The sequence below is a fragment of the Pollicipes pollicipes genome, unplaced genomic scaffold, assembly GCF_011947565.3.
Source record: "Pollicipes pollicipes isolate AB1234 unplaced genomic scaffold, Ppol_2.1 Scaffold_3087;HRSCAF=3621_pilon_pilon_pilon, whole genome shotgun sequence".
Lineage (NCBI taxonomy): Eukaryota > Metazoa > Arthropoda > Thecostraca > Pollicipedomorpha > Pollicipedidae > Pollicipes > Pollicipes pollicipes.
Genome location: NW_023596225.1, coordinates 40,761,169 through 40,777,794, shown reverse-complemented (window position 1 = coordinate 40,777,794; position 16,626 = coordinate 40,761,169). Strand labels below are relative to the sequence as shown.

Sequence of the window (16,626 nt, the reverse complement as noted above, 5' to 3'; positions counted from 1 at the left end):
CACGCGCCGCAAATACAAATGTCTGATGACGGCACGCACGGCCCAGTGGCCACCAGCCGCCCACAACTGCGCCTGACCTGATGACGGTGTACTTGGCGCGGTCGTCGACGCTGTAGACGGCGGACGTCCAGACCGGCACCATGCCCTGGTAGACGCGGACGAAGATGCGACAGCCGCCGGCGGGCCGCAGCTGCGGCGAGCCCACCAGCACCAGGTGGTGCAGACCCAGGGGGCTACTGTTGATCTGGATCAGGCCCGACAGCAGGCCGGCGAAGTAGTTGACGTACCTGACAACGCGCGGTAACAGTGAGCCGCCGCTCGCACCGACGTCACGCGTGGGGCTGACGCGGTGACGGGCATTCCATTATCCCGCGCAGGTTGTCGCGGTGGCGGTGGACTCCCCATTTTGAAGGGCATTAGACACGAGGACTGAGCAGCCAGTGTGCCCGAGTCAGCTCCGTCCACCGCCAGCCCGCCGCTGGGGCGCCGCTGACGAGCCAGCCGCGGAGCGTGGCGCCCGACCGGCCCGGAGACGCCTCTGCTGAGGGACACGCTCCCTGGGGTCTACAGGCCCTCACGGGTGAGGCTTCCTTCATCCGGTCCACCCACTTCTCATGGAGCTATGGCTGTATCTAGCATCTCGTAAGCGTCTCACCCGTACTTTTCCCAAAGTTCTGCTCCCAATCTGACACGTTTCCACTCCACTTGGGCGTCGTTGGGTTGGTTTAACGAGCCGTGAAGTCCTCTACTGAAGACAGAGATAAGGCGAGGAAGCGGGCCCGGCCACCGCCACTGCCCCCCCCCCCCCCCTCCTTCCCCGGCCATCGCCTCCGGCAGCTATGAGGGGGGGGGGGGAGTGAGCTGGCAGACGTCATTCGTTGCAGGCGACTCTCAGAGTCATTGTCCGGAACGCGAGTGGCGGCGGACGCCCCCCACCCCACCCCTCCCACCTCCTCTGTTGAGGCCAGGGGCGACTGCGGGCTCCCACCCACCGACCACCTCTCCACCGGCCCGCAGCAAAGTCAGACACGCCGTGCCGGCAAGCCGCCGGCGTCAGCCAGCACGGAAGCCCAGCTCACTACAAAACCGGCCGGCCGCAAGCCAATGAGGTCCGAGGCACCGCATTCAATGAACGCCAATGGTCGCCGTCCATCGCCGCTATCATGGCGTATGGGTGCAGGGTGCAGTGTCGCCTGTTCACGAGTGGCGTTAGGTGCCATGTCGAATCACAGACGACATTCGTCGGGAGCGCGCGGTGCGGTGGCACGTAGTTGCACGCCAAAGGACGTGAAAGATAATGTATTCCAGAAACACGTCTTGCCGTCGTGCCTGTGGCGCTGATGCTTACAACGAGCTGGACTGAAATGTTCTGCATCGTACTGGCAATGCACGCGTCTAGAAAACACGAGCAGGCCATGACGGCGTTTTTAAAGTTCTGGGCGCAGCATCAATAAAACAAGATATGCATGCATAATGACCAGCATGCTCTGATCCCTGTCGATCCAGCGCACTGGACACCGGCGAATCCCCTTCCACAACGTAAACCGGCCTGGCCATCGCGCAGGACTGCTACAAGCCATCAAACATATGTATTCCAACTGCATTCTCAATGTGAAGATGATATTGTACGGCGGTTCACCCCTCAACCGATCCTGACCCAAATGAAACATTTCCCTTATTCGCGGTCTGCTTTCGTCCGCAACACAATGGGCTACGGCGGAGCGTGATCATATTGAAAGCACCACGTTCGCGTGCTCGCCTCCGATAGTAACCAATGCCTCCGACGGTACGGGTACGCCTGAGTACGCAATATCCGCCTGGGTACGCAACGCCCAGGCGGATACTCAGCTCAGCAAACAAGCTTGGCTAAGCCCGACACCTTGCAGGCGCCACGCCCCAGCTCACCGTTTCTGGCTCGGATGGTCCAAGTGTCGGATCTTGTCGTCAAAGAACTTCTTCATGGCGAACCTGTCGAGCGCCTGCTCCGGACTGCGGCAGATGTTGGAGTAGTGGATGTACGCGCTGACGACCACGCCAATCCGGTCCCAGCCGCCTCTGCAACAACGCCCGCCGTCGACGGTGAGGCCGGGTAGAGCGCGCAGCCGAGACGCTGCGTGACGCGTGACGCGTCCGTGGTCCGACGCGACACGTCACGTCACGCACGTCACGCCGTCAGGTTACTGTGGCGCGCTGACCCGGTGGGGTGATGAGAAACTGAGAACTCCGCGTGGTGGCGACGCCCGTGTTGAAACGGCTGCAATCGCTGAACACGAACGCAGTGCAGATCTGTATTCGCCGGAACGACATCAGTGCCGAAGACACCTGGCCACAACAACATGTCGGGACAGTGCGGCAGTCAGGTCTGGCCCAGCCCGGCGCCGCCTGCCAGCTTCAGCGGCTCGGCGCGCTGCAGCCGGCGGCCGTCGGAGCCGACGACGGGAAAGATAACGCCCCCTCCCCCGCCCACTTCTGCAAAAACAACGGCGCAGATCGCGGCCGGACAAAGGCCTGACGTGTCGAGGCCGTGCCAGCGTCTGGGCGTGCCAGGCCGATGGTGGCGAACCCGTGCCATCGCTTGGCGGGGCGAGGCGATGGCGGAGGAGTCGTGCCGTTGCGTGTCATATTTCATGGAGTCGTGCCATGTTTCATGGAGCGTGCCATATTTTTCTAGGACTGTTTTGTTATCTAACTGCTCCGTCTTTTTGCGGGGGGGGGGGGGCAGTGTTCTTTCACGGTGTGTGATCTGGTCTCACATTGAGGTCAGGCAAGCATGGGTGAGGATAATCAGGGTCCCTAATGGAATACAAAGCTCCACACATGAGGAACGATGTCACAGGAGCTATTGACTTCAAATGGGTGACGGGGAGGGAGGAGGGGGGAGGGGGCTGGTGTCGGGTGCCAGGTGTATCTAGTGTCGGGTGTCGCATAGGCGTGGTGCTGGATGCTGGAAACCAGCTATATCTACTACTGGGTGCCGACAGCAACGGTATTGTGTACATATTCTACATTTCTATTAAGTGTCGGCCGCATCAGTGGTAGGATGCCAGGTGCATATAAAAAGGCTGCAACGTATATGTGTAACGGTGGCAAGGGTGACCAGGACTCCTGGCGCCGGCTGTGAAGGCTGCCGGGTATTTGCGGTGCCGGACTGCCGGGGTAGAGGGTGTCCGCCGGGCGTCAGGTATCTCTTATGCCTGGTACGTCTGGCGTTTGGTGACGCGGGTGTCAGGCATATCCCATGCCGAATGACTGTATCTGAGATGCCGTATGCGGTACCAGGTGCCCGGTACGTCCGATGCCAAATGCCCGCAGGGTACACCCTGTGCCGGACCCCCGCCGGTGCCGGGTACCGAGGGCGACGGGAGTCCCTGAGGGCGCCGGCGCCGGGTACCTGTCGCCGCTGTCGCCGCGAGAGTGCAGCACCGCCACGTTGTGCGGCTGGGCAGCCGTCCAGCTGTCGATGGCCTTGCAGATGCTGCAGAGCTTGTCGAGCGGCGGCGCCAGCGTCTCGGGCCAGCCGTACTCGGCCACCTGGCGGTGCAGCTCCGACAGCTCCGGACGGCGCTCCGACAGGTTGAAGATCTGCGGCGTACCGCACAGGGCGGGTCAGGTCAGGTCAGTTCAGGTCAGCTCAGTTTAGCTCAGGCCAGCGTAGCTCAGGCCAGCTCAGCTCAGCTTAGCTCAGCTTGGCTTGGCTCAGCTCATGTCGTACTCATCTCAGCTCAGCTCAGCTCAGCTCAGGTCGTGCTCACTCAGGCCTAGGCAGCGTGGTTCCGGAACTTCCAGATGACGCTTCGCTCGTGCGTGTCATGACTGTCTGCATGTGTGTCACGCGTAACCACTGCATAGACCATCCGACTACACGGTCGTCACGTCAGCCGGTGTTAGCGTCACGCATATTCTGCTGCACAGACTCACTCCGGTCGGACGGAGGCGCATTGACAGAGCGGGTTACTACGTCCGACGTCTTGTCTGTTGAGTACGCCCACATCGACGCCACGGCATTTGGCTGAGGTTGACTTCTTTCGCATCGCTACAGTGCTGACACGACATTGTTCGCAGTTGGTTAAGCTGAATTGTTTTTTTTTTAAACACAGTGTTCTAGTCGTTCTTAGCAAATCAAATTACATCACTTCCTCATACGCCCTACCCTTCAAAGAGAACCTTTTGGAACCTATTAGTTCCAGTAGGTCCGGGAATCTTTCAGTTTCAACATGACCGGGTATCTATTGGTTTCCAGACACCAATAATTGAATGCCTTCCTGTCAATTACAAGACGTTTGCGTTAATCCTCGGCAAAATGGATCCTTACCGGCAGGACCACATTCCACCGGTCCACCCATCACCAAAAGACCGGCACAGCTCTAATCCCAATTACCATGTAGCTGTCGCCGTGCTTGGTCTGCAGCATCTGCGCCACTTCCCGTAGATTTTCCCGGTAGGTGGCAGCATCAACGCCCGGTGGAAAGCAGAGCGCCATCACGCGCTGGGTGACGAAGTTGAGCTCCATGCTGGTCTGACCTGGCCGCTCCCGAGACCTCCGCCCAGCCACCAACCTGCCCTGAGGGAGCTGTAACAGAGCGAACGGGCACAGGTCAGCACGGGAGACCACCGCTTAGCCACTAACCTGCCCTGAGGGAGCTGTAACAGAACGAGCCGGCACAGGTCAGCACGGAGACCACCGCTCAGCCACCAACCTGCCCTGAGGGAGCTGTAACAGAGCGACCCCTGTTAACAGTAACCCGGCACAGGTCAACACGGAGACCTCCGCCCAGCCACCAATATGCCCTGAGGGAGCTGTAACAGAGCAAGCCGGCACAGGTCATCATTAAAATAGTCTGCGCAGATAACCGCCAGACCGCGCTGCGCTGGGGTTTCCTAGCTCGATGTTTCTTCTCAAAGTTGACCGGGAACTTGCCCTGAGGCGGCCCCATCCGTGGGAACGGGTTCCGGCCGGCCGTGGCAGCAAGAGCGACTGCGTCCGGAAAGTTCGGTTCCTATCGTCTGGTGTTAATCGCTCCAATAAGCCGACGCCAAGTGCCACTTGAGCAGAAGGAGCTCGCCAATTCACGAGCGAGCGTCGGACGCGGATCGGGCCTCTGCTGCAGCATGACCTTGGTGACACTGCCGCCGCACTGTTGACACGACGCGGCGATACTGGCGTGCCGGTCGAGCAAACCGACTCGATCAGGGCGTCCATTGTGCAAATGCCGAAGTGGCCGCCCGCCGGCAGGTGGCGCTGATATGGTGACACGGCGCGAAGCCGCGGCCGCCGGCGTCCGCGGGCGGCGGGCCTGTGAAGACAGCACGTGTGCCGCCACCGGCCGCCGCCGCCGCGGTGGACAGACAGAGCCAGCCCTTGTTCTCACGAGCGTGTGGCGCCGCGATAGGCGCGCGGACCGCCGCCGGCTGCAGGGCGGGACTGCGGTGCTCTCCCGCGTCGGTGTGGCGTGGAGGTGAGCTCCAGCTCCAGCCGGCGGCGTGCCAGTGGTACTCTGTGTAATGGGCTGTGCGCGTGGCAGTCGAATTATACCTGATCTTGGCGAGCAATCTTTCCTTTTCAAGCAACCTTTCGGTCACGAGGTCAGAAAACCAGCATGTGGGCGACTAAGCGTTAGCGCGGCCAATGCACGCACTGCATCACTCCAGAAATTCGACGAATTCAGTGTATGTCACCATATGAAGGACTCTCATAACATGCATGCCAGGCATTTGGTTCTGTGCCTGGTTTGGTGGGGCAGAGACCGAAGCCCAACCCGAGGCCGGAGCCGGAGCCGGAGCCGGAGCCGCGACTGGAGCAGGGGCTGAAGCCGGGCCGGGGCCGGAGCCGGGCCGGGGCCGGAGTCGAAGCCGCGGCTGGAGCAGGGGGCGAAGCCGGGCCGGGGCCCGAGCCGGAGCCGCGGCTGGGGCAGGGGCCGAAGCCGGGCCGGGGCCCGAGCCGGAGCCGCGGCTGGAGCAGGGGCCGAAGCCGGGCCGGGGCCGGAGCCGGGGCCGCGGCTGGAGCAGGGACCCGTCAACAGCGACGCTGGCCGGCTGATTGGCCGGCACCAGCGGCTACCGTAAATATTTACCGACCAGATGGACGGCTGTCGACTCCCGACACACCGACCAGGGAGGCGTCAGCCGACTCCCGGTACACGAACCAGGGGGCGCCAATCGACTCCCGGTACACCGAACAGAAGGGCGCCAGTCGACTCCCGACACACCGACCAGGGGGCGCCAATCGACTCCCGGCACACCGACCAGGGGGCGTCAGTCGACTCCTGGCACACCGACCAGAGGAGCGTGAGTCGACTCCCGGTACACCAACCTGAGGGGTGCCAGTCGACTCCAGGTACACCGACCACGGGAGTGCCGGCCAATCCCCGACACACAGGGGGCCGACCCCGACTCAGGCGTCAGTTCACAGCCGCGCCGTCAGCACCGTCTCAGACCGGGCCGCCGGTCGTTCGCGTCGCACCGTGCCGAGTCGGCCCCGGTGGGACCGGTCCTGCAGCCGCGCGCACACCGCTCTGATCTCGTTACGGCCCGACCGGCGGCCGCCGGCGCAGCTGAGCTGGCGGCCGGCGTTCTTCTACGTCAAAAGCGTCCGCCGCACGGCTCGTCACACGCTGTTGCGGAGCGTCTCCGCTGGTGAGGCGAGTCGTCGCTGGCTCAGCAGCGCCGGCCTCGTCAGCCTGCGGGACGGCGTTCTCCTGGTTCTGCGGCGCACCGTCGCGAAGCTCGCGCGCCAGCGGGGGCCCAGGTTGCGCTCATGGTTGGCGCGAGAGTGCGGCGGAGGACTGCTGAATGGCGCCAGCTGATCATCCTCTCCGATTGGCGGGAATCATAGTGGCCGACTGGACTCCTGACTGGTGTTGGCTGGACTCCCGACTAGTGCTAATTTGACTCCCGACTGGACTCCCAACAGGTGCCGACTGGACTCCCGACTGGTGCCGACTGGACTCCCGACTGGTGCAAACTGGACTCCCGACTGGACTCCTGACTGGTGCCAACTGGGCTCCTGACTGGTGCCGACTGAACTCCCGACTGGTGCCGACTGGACTCCTGACTGGCGCCGACTGGACTCCTGACTGGTGCCGAATAATGTTCAGCACAGGCTGATGGACGCGACGCTGGACCCGGACGCCCGGAGCTCGTGACCACGCAGCTGATTGCCACCCATCCAAAGCACGAACACGTCTCTCGGCGGGTCACAAGGACCTGGCGGGCAGCACGTGCCGTTCGGAGGTAATGGGTCATTCCAGCAAAGCTTCTATTACAGTCAGATATGCCCCATTCTATGCTACATTTGTCCCTAGAAGCAATCCTTTCCATCTCAGCGTTTCGAAGTGCTTTCCATCCCTGAGTCGCACCTGCGACTCCCATCAAGTGCGGAGAGATTGGACCAGAAGCTCACGCGCAAATCCCCATTTTGTATGCAGATTTACCTGTGCCCGCGCTTTGCAGCTGGTGCCTGGCCACGGTGTCACGCGCACCTCATAGCCGCCACGCCGCTCTCACCGGTCGAGTCACTGGCTTCACCGGCAGGCCACCGATCACATGCCGTTTCCGGTTGACAGCCCGAACTTAATCCTCTGAATCACTTACAACTTCTGATTCGATTCCCACCACGGGATTCGTCCGTCGCAGTCCGCTGGGTGGACTTCAGCCACCGCTCGAACCGTCATCCTTCCCCGCTTCCGGCAGCCAGTAAAGCCCCGGCTCTTCTCTGAGGTCGCCCCGCGTCAGTTCGGTCCGCACCCCGCTGCACTCCCCCCGCTCCGCCGCACCCGCGCCCGAGCGGCTGCTGGGGTGCCGGAACGCCGCAGCACTCCACCGCGGGCGCTGCCGTCGGCGACACACTGCGCCTCGGACCGCAGCGGCCACGAATCGACCCGGCCAACCGGGCTGCACGCCGCGATTAGATACAGCCGAATTGATCTGGCCGTGGCCGCACCTGAGATAAGGGAGCGCGTTGCGGACGGGAGTCGGGCCGGCGGCGCCGCAGAACCGGCCGGCGCGCGGCGCCGAGCGGCCGCCCAACCGGTCAGAGCCGGGCCCCGCCGGCTCCACCCGCCGCGGGCCGTCCCACGGCCGCCCGGGCGCGCCGCTCCGGCCCGGAAGGTCCGCCGCCGAGGAGAACGGACCCATGGTCCCCGCAGGCTGACCAGGAGCGTGTGCCAGACGCAGGCCGACGCGTCTCCCGCTGGGGCGTCCCGCACGGACCGTAAACCGACACCACGTTGTCAGGAGAGGCCGACCGCGAATGTCGGCATTGAGCCGACCACCAACCTCAAGTGCGCGGGAACGCTGAAGTGTTGCCGTGCGTGCGTGCCCATACGGCAACGAGAGCGGAAAGCAGGACGAAAAATGGTCCGATCAGCCTGATAATGCTGATTAGTTGTTTCTGTGCCAGAGCACCTCGAGGAAATTTGTCCGGACGCTGGGCTTTTGAGTCGGCAGCTGAGCTCACGGCTACTAGTGCCAAGAACACGGGAGGACGTGCCTCGGGGACTGCTCACTGACAAGGCGGGAGGACATGCCTCGGAAACTGCTCACTGACAAGGCGAGAAGACACGCCTCGGGAGCTGCTCACTGACAAGGCGGGAGGACAAGTCCCGGGGACTGCTCACTGACAAGGCGGGAGGACACGCCTCAGGGACTGCTCACTGACGAGGCGAGAGGACACGCCTCGGGGACTGTTCACTGACAAGGCGGGAGGACAAGCCTCGGGGCTGACCAGTACGGCGGGAGGAAACGCCTCGGGGACTGCTCACTGACAAGGCGAGAGGACACACCTCAGGGACTGTTCACTGACAAAGCGGGGGGACACGCCTCGGGGACTGCTCACTGACAAGGCGGGAGGATTCTCTTCGGAGCTGACCAGTACGGCGGGAGGACACGCTACGGGACCGACCGGCACGACAGCTGTTCAAAGCACCGACCCGGAATCACTGCGGATAAATGCAGCGGCGCGATGAACATCACTCAGCGGTCACGTGCCGCACAGCCAAACCTAACTCATTATCACGGGCGGTCTGAGAATGCTAATTGTTAGGCCAGTATTGATGGAGTCGTTATTGAATGCAGTCTGAAATCCCGTAGCATACAAGCAGCAGGCATGCATAGCTTGCCGGATCCTGAAACTGTAGGGTTTAGGCGAGGCTGAAGAACGTCGAAAACTCAATCAGGGAATTGTTACATTTTTTGATCGGTCTAACATTGTGTGAAGATACATATGATACACTTACATGACACACACACACACACACATATACATATACATATATATATATATATATATATATATATATATATATATATATATATATATATATATATATATATATATATATATATGCGATATACTGCGGCGATGTGCGCGGCGCCCGCGGCGTCGCGGACTCACCGGTTTAGTTGGTGGCTGCCGTGGTTTCGCTAGTGGGTCATTCTGGAGCTGAAAAAGAACAAAAGAGTTAGCCGACCACCCTTACCGTCAGCAATTAGCACGCAAGACGCCGATGGTTTTAACAAGGTGATCAGTCTTCGCCAGTGTCCAGAAACCGGAACGTTTTAATTGGGCATAATATAGCTGACACACAAAAACGATGCAACTGTCAATGTCTTACGCCGTTTCTGACAGATTTGCTCAGCACCGGACGGGCTGGAAGAACGAACGGAACTCCTGGTTTCAGGTGCTGTGAATGTCAGACAAAAGCACAAGCAACGAAAACAACAACAATAATCCGATGCAGCCGGAAGGGAAGCATATTATTATTAACTGTTATCTCGTCAGAATGCAGAGCATGTGTCCGAATCCAAAAGACGTTCATGGTACATAGCAATTGTTAAAGGGTTATATTGGCCGGGATTGGGTGCAGCTAACATAAATTTGTTGGGTTACATGCGAAGAACATTGCATCATCCACTACAAAGTCCCACGGTGTCTTCAGCTATGCCGATAGTCGCCCTTCCGTGAAAATACTGTGGCATTGGGTACGCATTTATGAACGCTTGCCGGAGCCACAAAATACAAATTGTGTCAACAAAATACGCGGCTGGTATACACCGCAGCAGCGGTGCATACCAGTCGCGTGTTGACTCATTGTTCTGCCCTCTACGTACACGTGTAACACAAACATACCTATTGGTACGCGCATTTTCGGAACATTATTTGCAATAATAGAATTTAGAGTCATCCACTAGCGTCCCACTTCAAGAATGCGTCCTTCATGGTGCAACAGCGTCTCCGCAAGCGCACGGCAGTCTTCGGAAGCGCTATCAGCCGGTGCGCAGAGCACCCGAAGCATCCACCGCTTGTCCTGCCTGGCCACGGCCGCTGAGCCCCGGCGTTGCGTCCGCACAACACGCCTGCTGCAATACCGCGGCGCGCGAGCCACCAAACAATGGCCGGGGCTCGTACGGAAGCCAACGGCTCCGGTTCGCGGTCAGGTGACATGAGGCCCTCAACTGCGTGACAGCATCGCAGCGACCCTCCGACACGCCCCATCAGCACGTGACATTACTGCTGTGACCCCACAGCGATGGCACGGCCGCGCGACCCCCGCGCCGCGGCGGCGGGACGTGCGTGTCCGACCTGCCGGCACCGGCGAGCGGGCCGACGACAGGTGCCGATGAGGCGGCCACCCCGCCCCGCCGCCACCCCCAGGCCGCCACCGTCAGCCGCATTGATCCCCGCCGGCGGCGTGTCCCCGTCACAGTGCCGGTCAATGGTGGGTCGTGCACCGCGCCCAGCCCACCGCACTGCGCATCGGCCACTTGCCCGAGCCCGGCTGCCAGCCGACGCGAGCGTACGCCGTCAGTTACGCCGAGTTTGACCCACGGAGAAGCTGAGTAGAACGCGGGAACATGCGTTTGGTGAAGGAACAGTTCACCCAACTAGGCTCAAAACTGCCGAGCAGGCGGCTCCCCGTGCAGTTTTTCCACTCCTCCATTTCGTTGTCTCCGACAGCTCGTCGATGAGATTACAAAACGAGCACCTGTCAACCGCTCATTCTACCCTGAGACCTCCGAGAGCTGCAGCCTCAACCCAGGTGCGTCGATCGAGCGCCAGCGCGCCTCGTTCGACGCTTCAAACCGGTGACATCGTTCGCGGGAGGCCGGAACGGCGCGTGCAGCCATACGGCGGCCCAACAGGTGCCACATCCCACTCCACCACAGAGCTGAGGGGTGCCACGCATCAGCACGCAGGATGAGAAGTCGAACACCCCGACGATAGTCTATGCCAGCCACCTGTGACTCAGGCGTGAAGCCAAGAGCTCCTATTCTACCAACAATGATCGCAACTATTACAAAATAGCCATGCTTGTAGTACATATATCCGACATAGTTTGCTCCTTTGCGGGACGTCTGTCAGGGCCAAGCGACGGCATGCAGCGATGTGCCCCCCCCCCCCCCCACGCCGGACCGTCGGGCACGCGCCGCCGGCATCCATGCCTCGCTCCGTACTCGTGCGCGCGCCTGGTAGGCGCTGATGTCGTGGCTGAGCCGGCGACGCATCTTGGCGGCGGCGCGTGACCGGCGCGGCGCCCGGCCGCCGTCCGGCTCGCTCTCCGAGCCCGTGTCGGCCGCGGCCGCCGGTGCCGCCGCAGCCGGCACCGGCTCCGGTAGACTGCGCGTCATGCGCTGCTCGCGCCGCCGCCGGTGCTGCTCGCGCTGTTCGCGCCGCTGCTGGTAGGCCAGGTAGTCCCGGAAGTACTCCATGTTACGCAGGACCTGCTGCATGGCTGCACGGTGGCTGGAGCTACATGGCGCGCCGGTGCGGTCCGGCCGGCGCCGTCAGCAGGCGCCGGTGAGCCCTCTCGCAGCGCACACCCTCACGCAGCGGCCCGGAGATCACGCTCACCACCCGCCGGCATCGCACCAAGTGGGGTCCGTGGACTGTTTCAGACCGGATATCTTTGTCTTCCCGCACGACCTCAGCGCGCGCTCAACAGAAAGTCAACACCACTGACACCTCTTCCACAAGGCAGACACGAGCTGCCCTCTCAGCTGCGGGCTGTAGCTGCAGCTGCAGTTCACATTCGGGGCCTCTCCAGCACGCGGTTCAAACGAAGCCCATGCAGTTGGGGGTCAGCACGGCCGCGGGCGGCGGGGTCTTCCCGTGCCAGTTCCTCGGCGGTCCACTCGACCCGCTCCGGCCGGGCGCCGGCGTGCCCGCTTCAGGTCACCGACGACACTGCTTGCTTGCGCCGATGTGCACAGGGAGCTGAAGTCGGGCCTGGGGCTGGCCACCGCCACACCTCCGCGCGGTGCCCCGAGGCGGTCAGCCGCGGTCGCTCGGCGTGGCCGACTCTCCGGCGGCTGGGACGGCGCGTCGGCATCGACTGACGGCGCGGCGTGCTGCAGAGACGGCGGCGCGGCCGGAGCTGCGCGCTCCAGCGCCGATCGATGGCCAGCCGAGCTGCAGACAACTGCCGGGACAGCATGGGAGCAGCGACCGGGAAAGGACTAACAGCAGCTGCCGGGACAGGATCAAACAGCAGCAGCCGGGATGGCATGGGAGCAGCGACCTGGATAGAACGAACAGCAGCTGTCGGAACAGGACTTAACAGCAGCTGCCTGGACAGGATCAAACAGCAGCTGCCGGGACAAGATCAAGCAGCAACTGCCAAGACCGGATCGAACAACAGCCGTCGGGACAGAACTAATCAGCAGCTGCCGGGAAAGTATTAAGGAGCAGCTGTTTGGACAAAATCAAACAGCAGCTGCTGGGGCAGAACAGATACCAGCTGCCGAGATCTCCTTGATTTGTCTCACTTTCCAGTGTTTCTTTCTGTCCATGAAGTTTATCTCATTCCATGCCGGCTGGCCATCGACTTCGGACCATGTATGCTTTGTCACATCAGCATTCAGACCTCCGCCTCAGACGGTTACTTATTTGCGTTTTTCCTGTCCGACCGATACAGGACGTCCCCTTCTGCCATGGAGGATCTGCTCCGATCTGTCGTATGTCGTATGCGCAGTTCTTCACGTGCTCCTTGGTGTCGGTGGTCTGACGTTGGTCAGCGTTTCCCGGAGCGTTGAGACGCTTTTGAAGGCCACCCGATATCCCATCGTCCACAAATCACTATAATCTTGTCTGACAGGTCCCTTTCGTCGGTAATGATACCGTTGATAATGAAAATGATGCCGGTAATGATACCGCAGTTCATTATTATTTTGGCATCCCTGTTTGTTCTGGATGATTTTCGGCATCTAGGCTGAGAAGTGTTTTGGTTACCCGTTCCTGCGGAGTGCCTGGGTTAAGTGGCTTAATTCTCACTTTCCCTAGTTTCATCATCATCACTGACGACATTTGCACAAAACTGAAGGCATCTCACCATGCCTTTCTTGACCGCCTTCAGGTGGCGCGACTGGAAGTTCACGCAGCGACCGGTTGCTGTTGGTTTCCGGCATGTCCCGGCAGTTCGCACTCTTTTCGGTAGCGCGTCATCGGTCTCCAACCTGTTCGGCACAATGGTGACGGCTTCATGTGTCGGTCCGTTGTTGCACAGGCTCGCTACGTCGAACCTGGTTCTTTGTAGGCCCTGTGTCTGGTCAGACGCACATCTTGTACTACTGAAGTGGAGTAGACTGATTTCTTCACGCATGACAATGACTTGCTCCTGGGAGGACTGATTCTATTGATGATCACTGTCTTCTTTCCGCTTGACCATGAGCTCGCTTAGCGGACAGCAAGTGGAGTCCGAAGCCGACAATGTGTCTTAGATATATGTTGGTCTTGTACATCTTTGGTAGTACGTAGATGTGAGTTAGCTTGCCGTGATGTTGATTTAGATTTTGGCATTGAGCAGCGTATGTTGATAATTTGTTTCGTCCTTGTTCATCTTTAGGAGACTGGTCAATTTCCGTTCGGTTGCTGACGTAGGATCTTTCTTCGGTTTGCTGCATGTCACACCACTCACCAAGTTGTTCGTTCACCTTGCGAGTATTTTCTGCTTTGTTTATGACTACTGTGGCAAGGTCTTTGTCACCTGGGAATGTGATGGCAATCTCGTTATTATCCAGCGTCTTGATGGCCGCTTTTTCTTCTTTTGTCACATTTGGCTTCTGTGGTTGGACACTTTCTGATGCTTGCCTGACATTCTGGTGTAGCTCATCTTCCGGTTTTCTCACGTCCCGCGTTGCAGTCTCTGCTATATGGGCCACGATGCCTGGACAGTGCCTTCGCGACTTCAAAGCAGTGAAGTTCGGTCCTTCCGGTTCGGTCCTTGAGGCTGTGTTATTGCTCTCGAGCTCCTCCAGCTTTTGGACGTGAATCTCCTTCACCCTCTGATCTTTGGCTGCGTGAGCTCTTGTGGTGAGTTCCATATGGGGGTGAGATCTTCATCCGTCGCTAGTTGTGACCTCGCCTTTGACTCGACGTTTGATAATGACTTTTCTAGATTTGTCTTGCTCCAACGGTGGAGTCCGTCCAGCTCGCCTCTCAGAGCGTGACTCGTTATTTCATCTATCAGTCCGACCCGTTCGCTCACGATTGAGTTTCAATTTTAACCGTGCGCGATCAACGTCTCTACAACTGAACCGAAAAGCCGGATGATTCTTTGCGCGCACTAGCCTGATGCTCCACTTTCTCCATTTTCGTCACCTGGATGCCGCGTCGGGTCGGCAACAATTAGCTGCAACGTTACGGAATGAGACCAGGCGTGCGTAACACGAATAGAAAAATTGTTTGGACTATCGTCTCTGTTCAGTGTGCAAGTAAACACACAACGTCTTGGCCATTCCACCACTTCGTCGGGAATCTTTCCAGAACGATGCCGCTTCTTATATATGAAGTGTGCAGCCATACGTCACGTGAGCAGATGTCTGCGATTGTAAGCAGCTGTCTGTGATGTAAGCAGCTGTCTGTGATGTAAGCAGATGTCTGTGATTGTAAGCGGCCCGTCTGTGATGTAGGCAGCTGTCTGTGATGTAAGCAGATGTCTGTGATGTAGGCAGCTGTCTGTGATGTAAGCAGCCGTCTGTGATGTAAGCAACTGGCCACGATGTGAGCAGGAAAGAGCTGATCTTTGAGCGATCAATCACTGAGACAGGGAACTAGACTGCAGCTGGTGAAGAGCTACCAGGACATGACCTAGCCTCTTCGGGATTACCAAACAGCGTGAGCAAGCGTCAGCAGTGTGGGACAGGCCCGGTACAACGTTCTGACCTTTCTACACCTAACTGCATCGCGGCAGTTCCCGCCTACATCCCAACAGCACGTTGCAAAACACTTAGATTGCAATGCCGTCACGAGTCAATTGCAGCATGACATCACACCAAATTTCACCTTTCAAATGGACGCTCCCTCCCCACATCACAAGTGAGCTTGAGGTGAAGCTCGGCAAAAATCGTACAGAATCACGCGATGCCACGGACCACGCCACGTAACGGATCACGTCGTGGAGCGAATCACGCGGGACGTGGCCTTCGTCGCTCCGACGTTGCCGTCTTTGGCGCCGTCAAGGACCTTCCATGTAATTTGGAAGTCGCTGGAAGAAATTACAAGAAACGGCAAATTTGGCATGGCGGGTTACTCAATGCTTTCATACCGTGGGTGCGATTCTTGTCACTGGGAAACACATAGGCCAAAATTCAGTCTTGTCGACACATTCGCGCGATTAGTGCCTGAAGTGTTCGGTTTTCAACTCACAGTCAAAGCTTTGATCTCAACCAAACGGGAGCTAATAAAATAAATCATGCCGATAATAGGGTTCAGTGAACTCAACATAAAAGGAGAAGTCCACGAAAAATATCACGCAAAACCAGCATACATAATGTCCAAACGGCTTTATTGACATTAGTTCAGCTCTTTTAACTAAGTTCTCATTAGTCCAGCTGTTTCAACTAAGTCCATCCCAGCCACCTTAGAATGTTAGCACTGGTGATTCCAAACCAAGCCCTGTTATGTTCACAGTGCCGAGAGTCGCACCACAGCACCAGCCGATCGGGGCAGCGGCCGTCGTGCTCTCTGTGCCTCTCGCAGCCCGTGGTCTGGCGTGCCGCGACCGATTAGCTGCGCCTGTGCCGGGGTAGGTGCGCCCGTGCATGGATGGTGCCGCCCGGCAGCTCCTGCCGCTTACCGACGGGGCCGCAGCCCCCTCCTGCTGCCTGTGCGAATGGTAGATTTGCCAGGCCTGGTTGCCCTGGTAGCGCTCCGGTGTGGGGTCGCGGGAGCGTTGACCGGCCCCGGCCCGCTCCTGCACGGGTCACGTCAGGTCAGGTCAGGTCAGGTCGAGTCAGGTCAGGCCAGATCGGGACATGTCCGGTCAGGTCACGTGGGTTGGCCACGTCGCGTGGAAGCCCTGATTCCGATTTTGAATTTATGCTGCGGCTTGAGATGAAACTCATCTAAAACTTCGGCAGAGCACATACAATCATAAACTGGCTGTTGCACCATATCGGGCCGTCGGCCGGGACATTCTCAACTTTGTACAGGACCTAGTTGGTTCTGAACCGACCCAACTTTGGGGGTCGAGCACACACGCCAAGATTTTACTCAATGAATGTGGGAATCCGACCGTATAGAACCCACTACTTTAGGGCGCAACTTTGCTCTTACCCGAAATATGTGTCCGCCCAGCCACATCCACTCGGCGCTCAGCTGCGCTCCCACATGGCCGGCACGCCACAAATCCG

General features: G+C 59.3%; 2 protein-coding genes across 2 annotated transcripts in view; one reads left to right on the top strand and one right to left on the bottom strand.

Moving 5' to 3' along the window:
• LOC119090166 (tensin-2) overlaps window positions 1-81 on the top strand; it is a 109,196-nt gene extending 109,115 nt beyond the window's left edge. The window contains exon 11 of the mRNA XM_037212956.1: window positions 57-81. Coding sequence (XP_037068851.1) covers window positions 57-81 — 25 coding nt within the window. The remainder of the gene's footprint in view (window positions 1-56) is intronic.
• Window positions 82-2,306: 2,225 nt separating this feature from the next.
• Window positions 2,307-16,626, bottom strand: part of LOC119090164 (tensin-1) — a 66,712-nt gene continuing 52,392 nt past the window's right edge. Inside the window, exons 8-10 of the mRNA XM_037212955.1 lie at window positions 4,379-4,570; window positions 3,392-3,582; window positions 2,307-2,322 (exon numbers count right to left, since the gene is read on the bottom strand). Coding sequence (XP_037068850.1) covers window positions 2,307-2,322; window positions 3,392-3,582; window positions 4,379-4,570 — 399 coding nt within the window. The remainder of the gene's footprint in view (window positions 2,323-3,391; window positions 3,583-4,378; window positions 4,571-16,626) is intronic.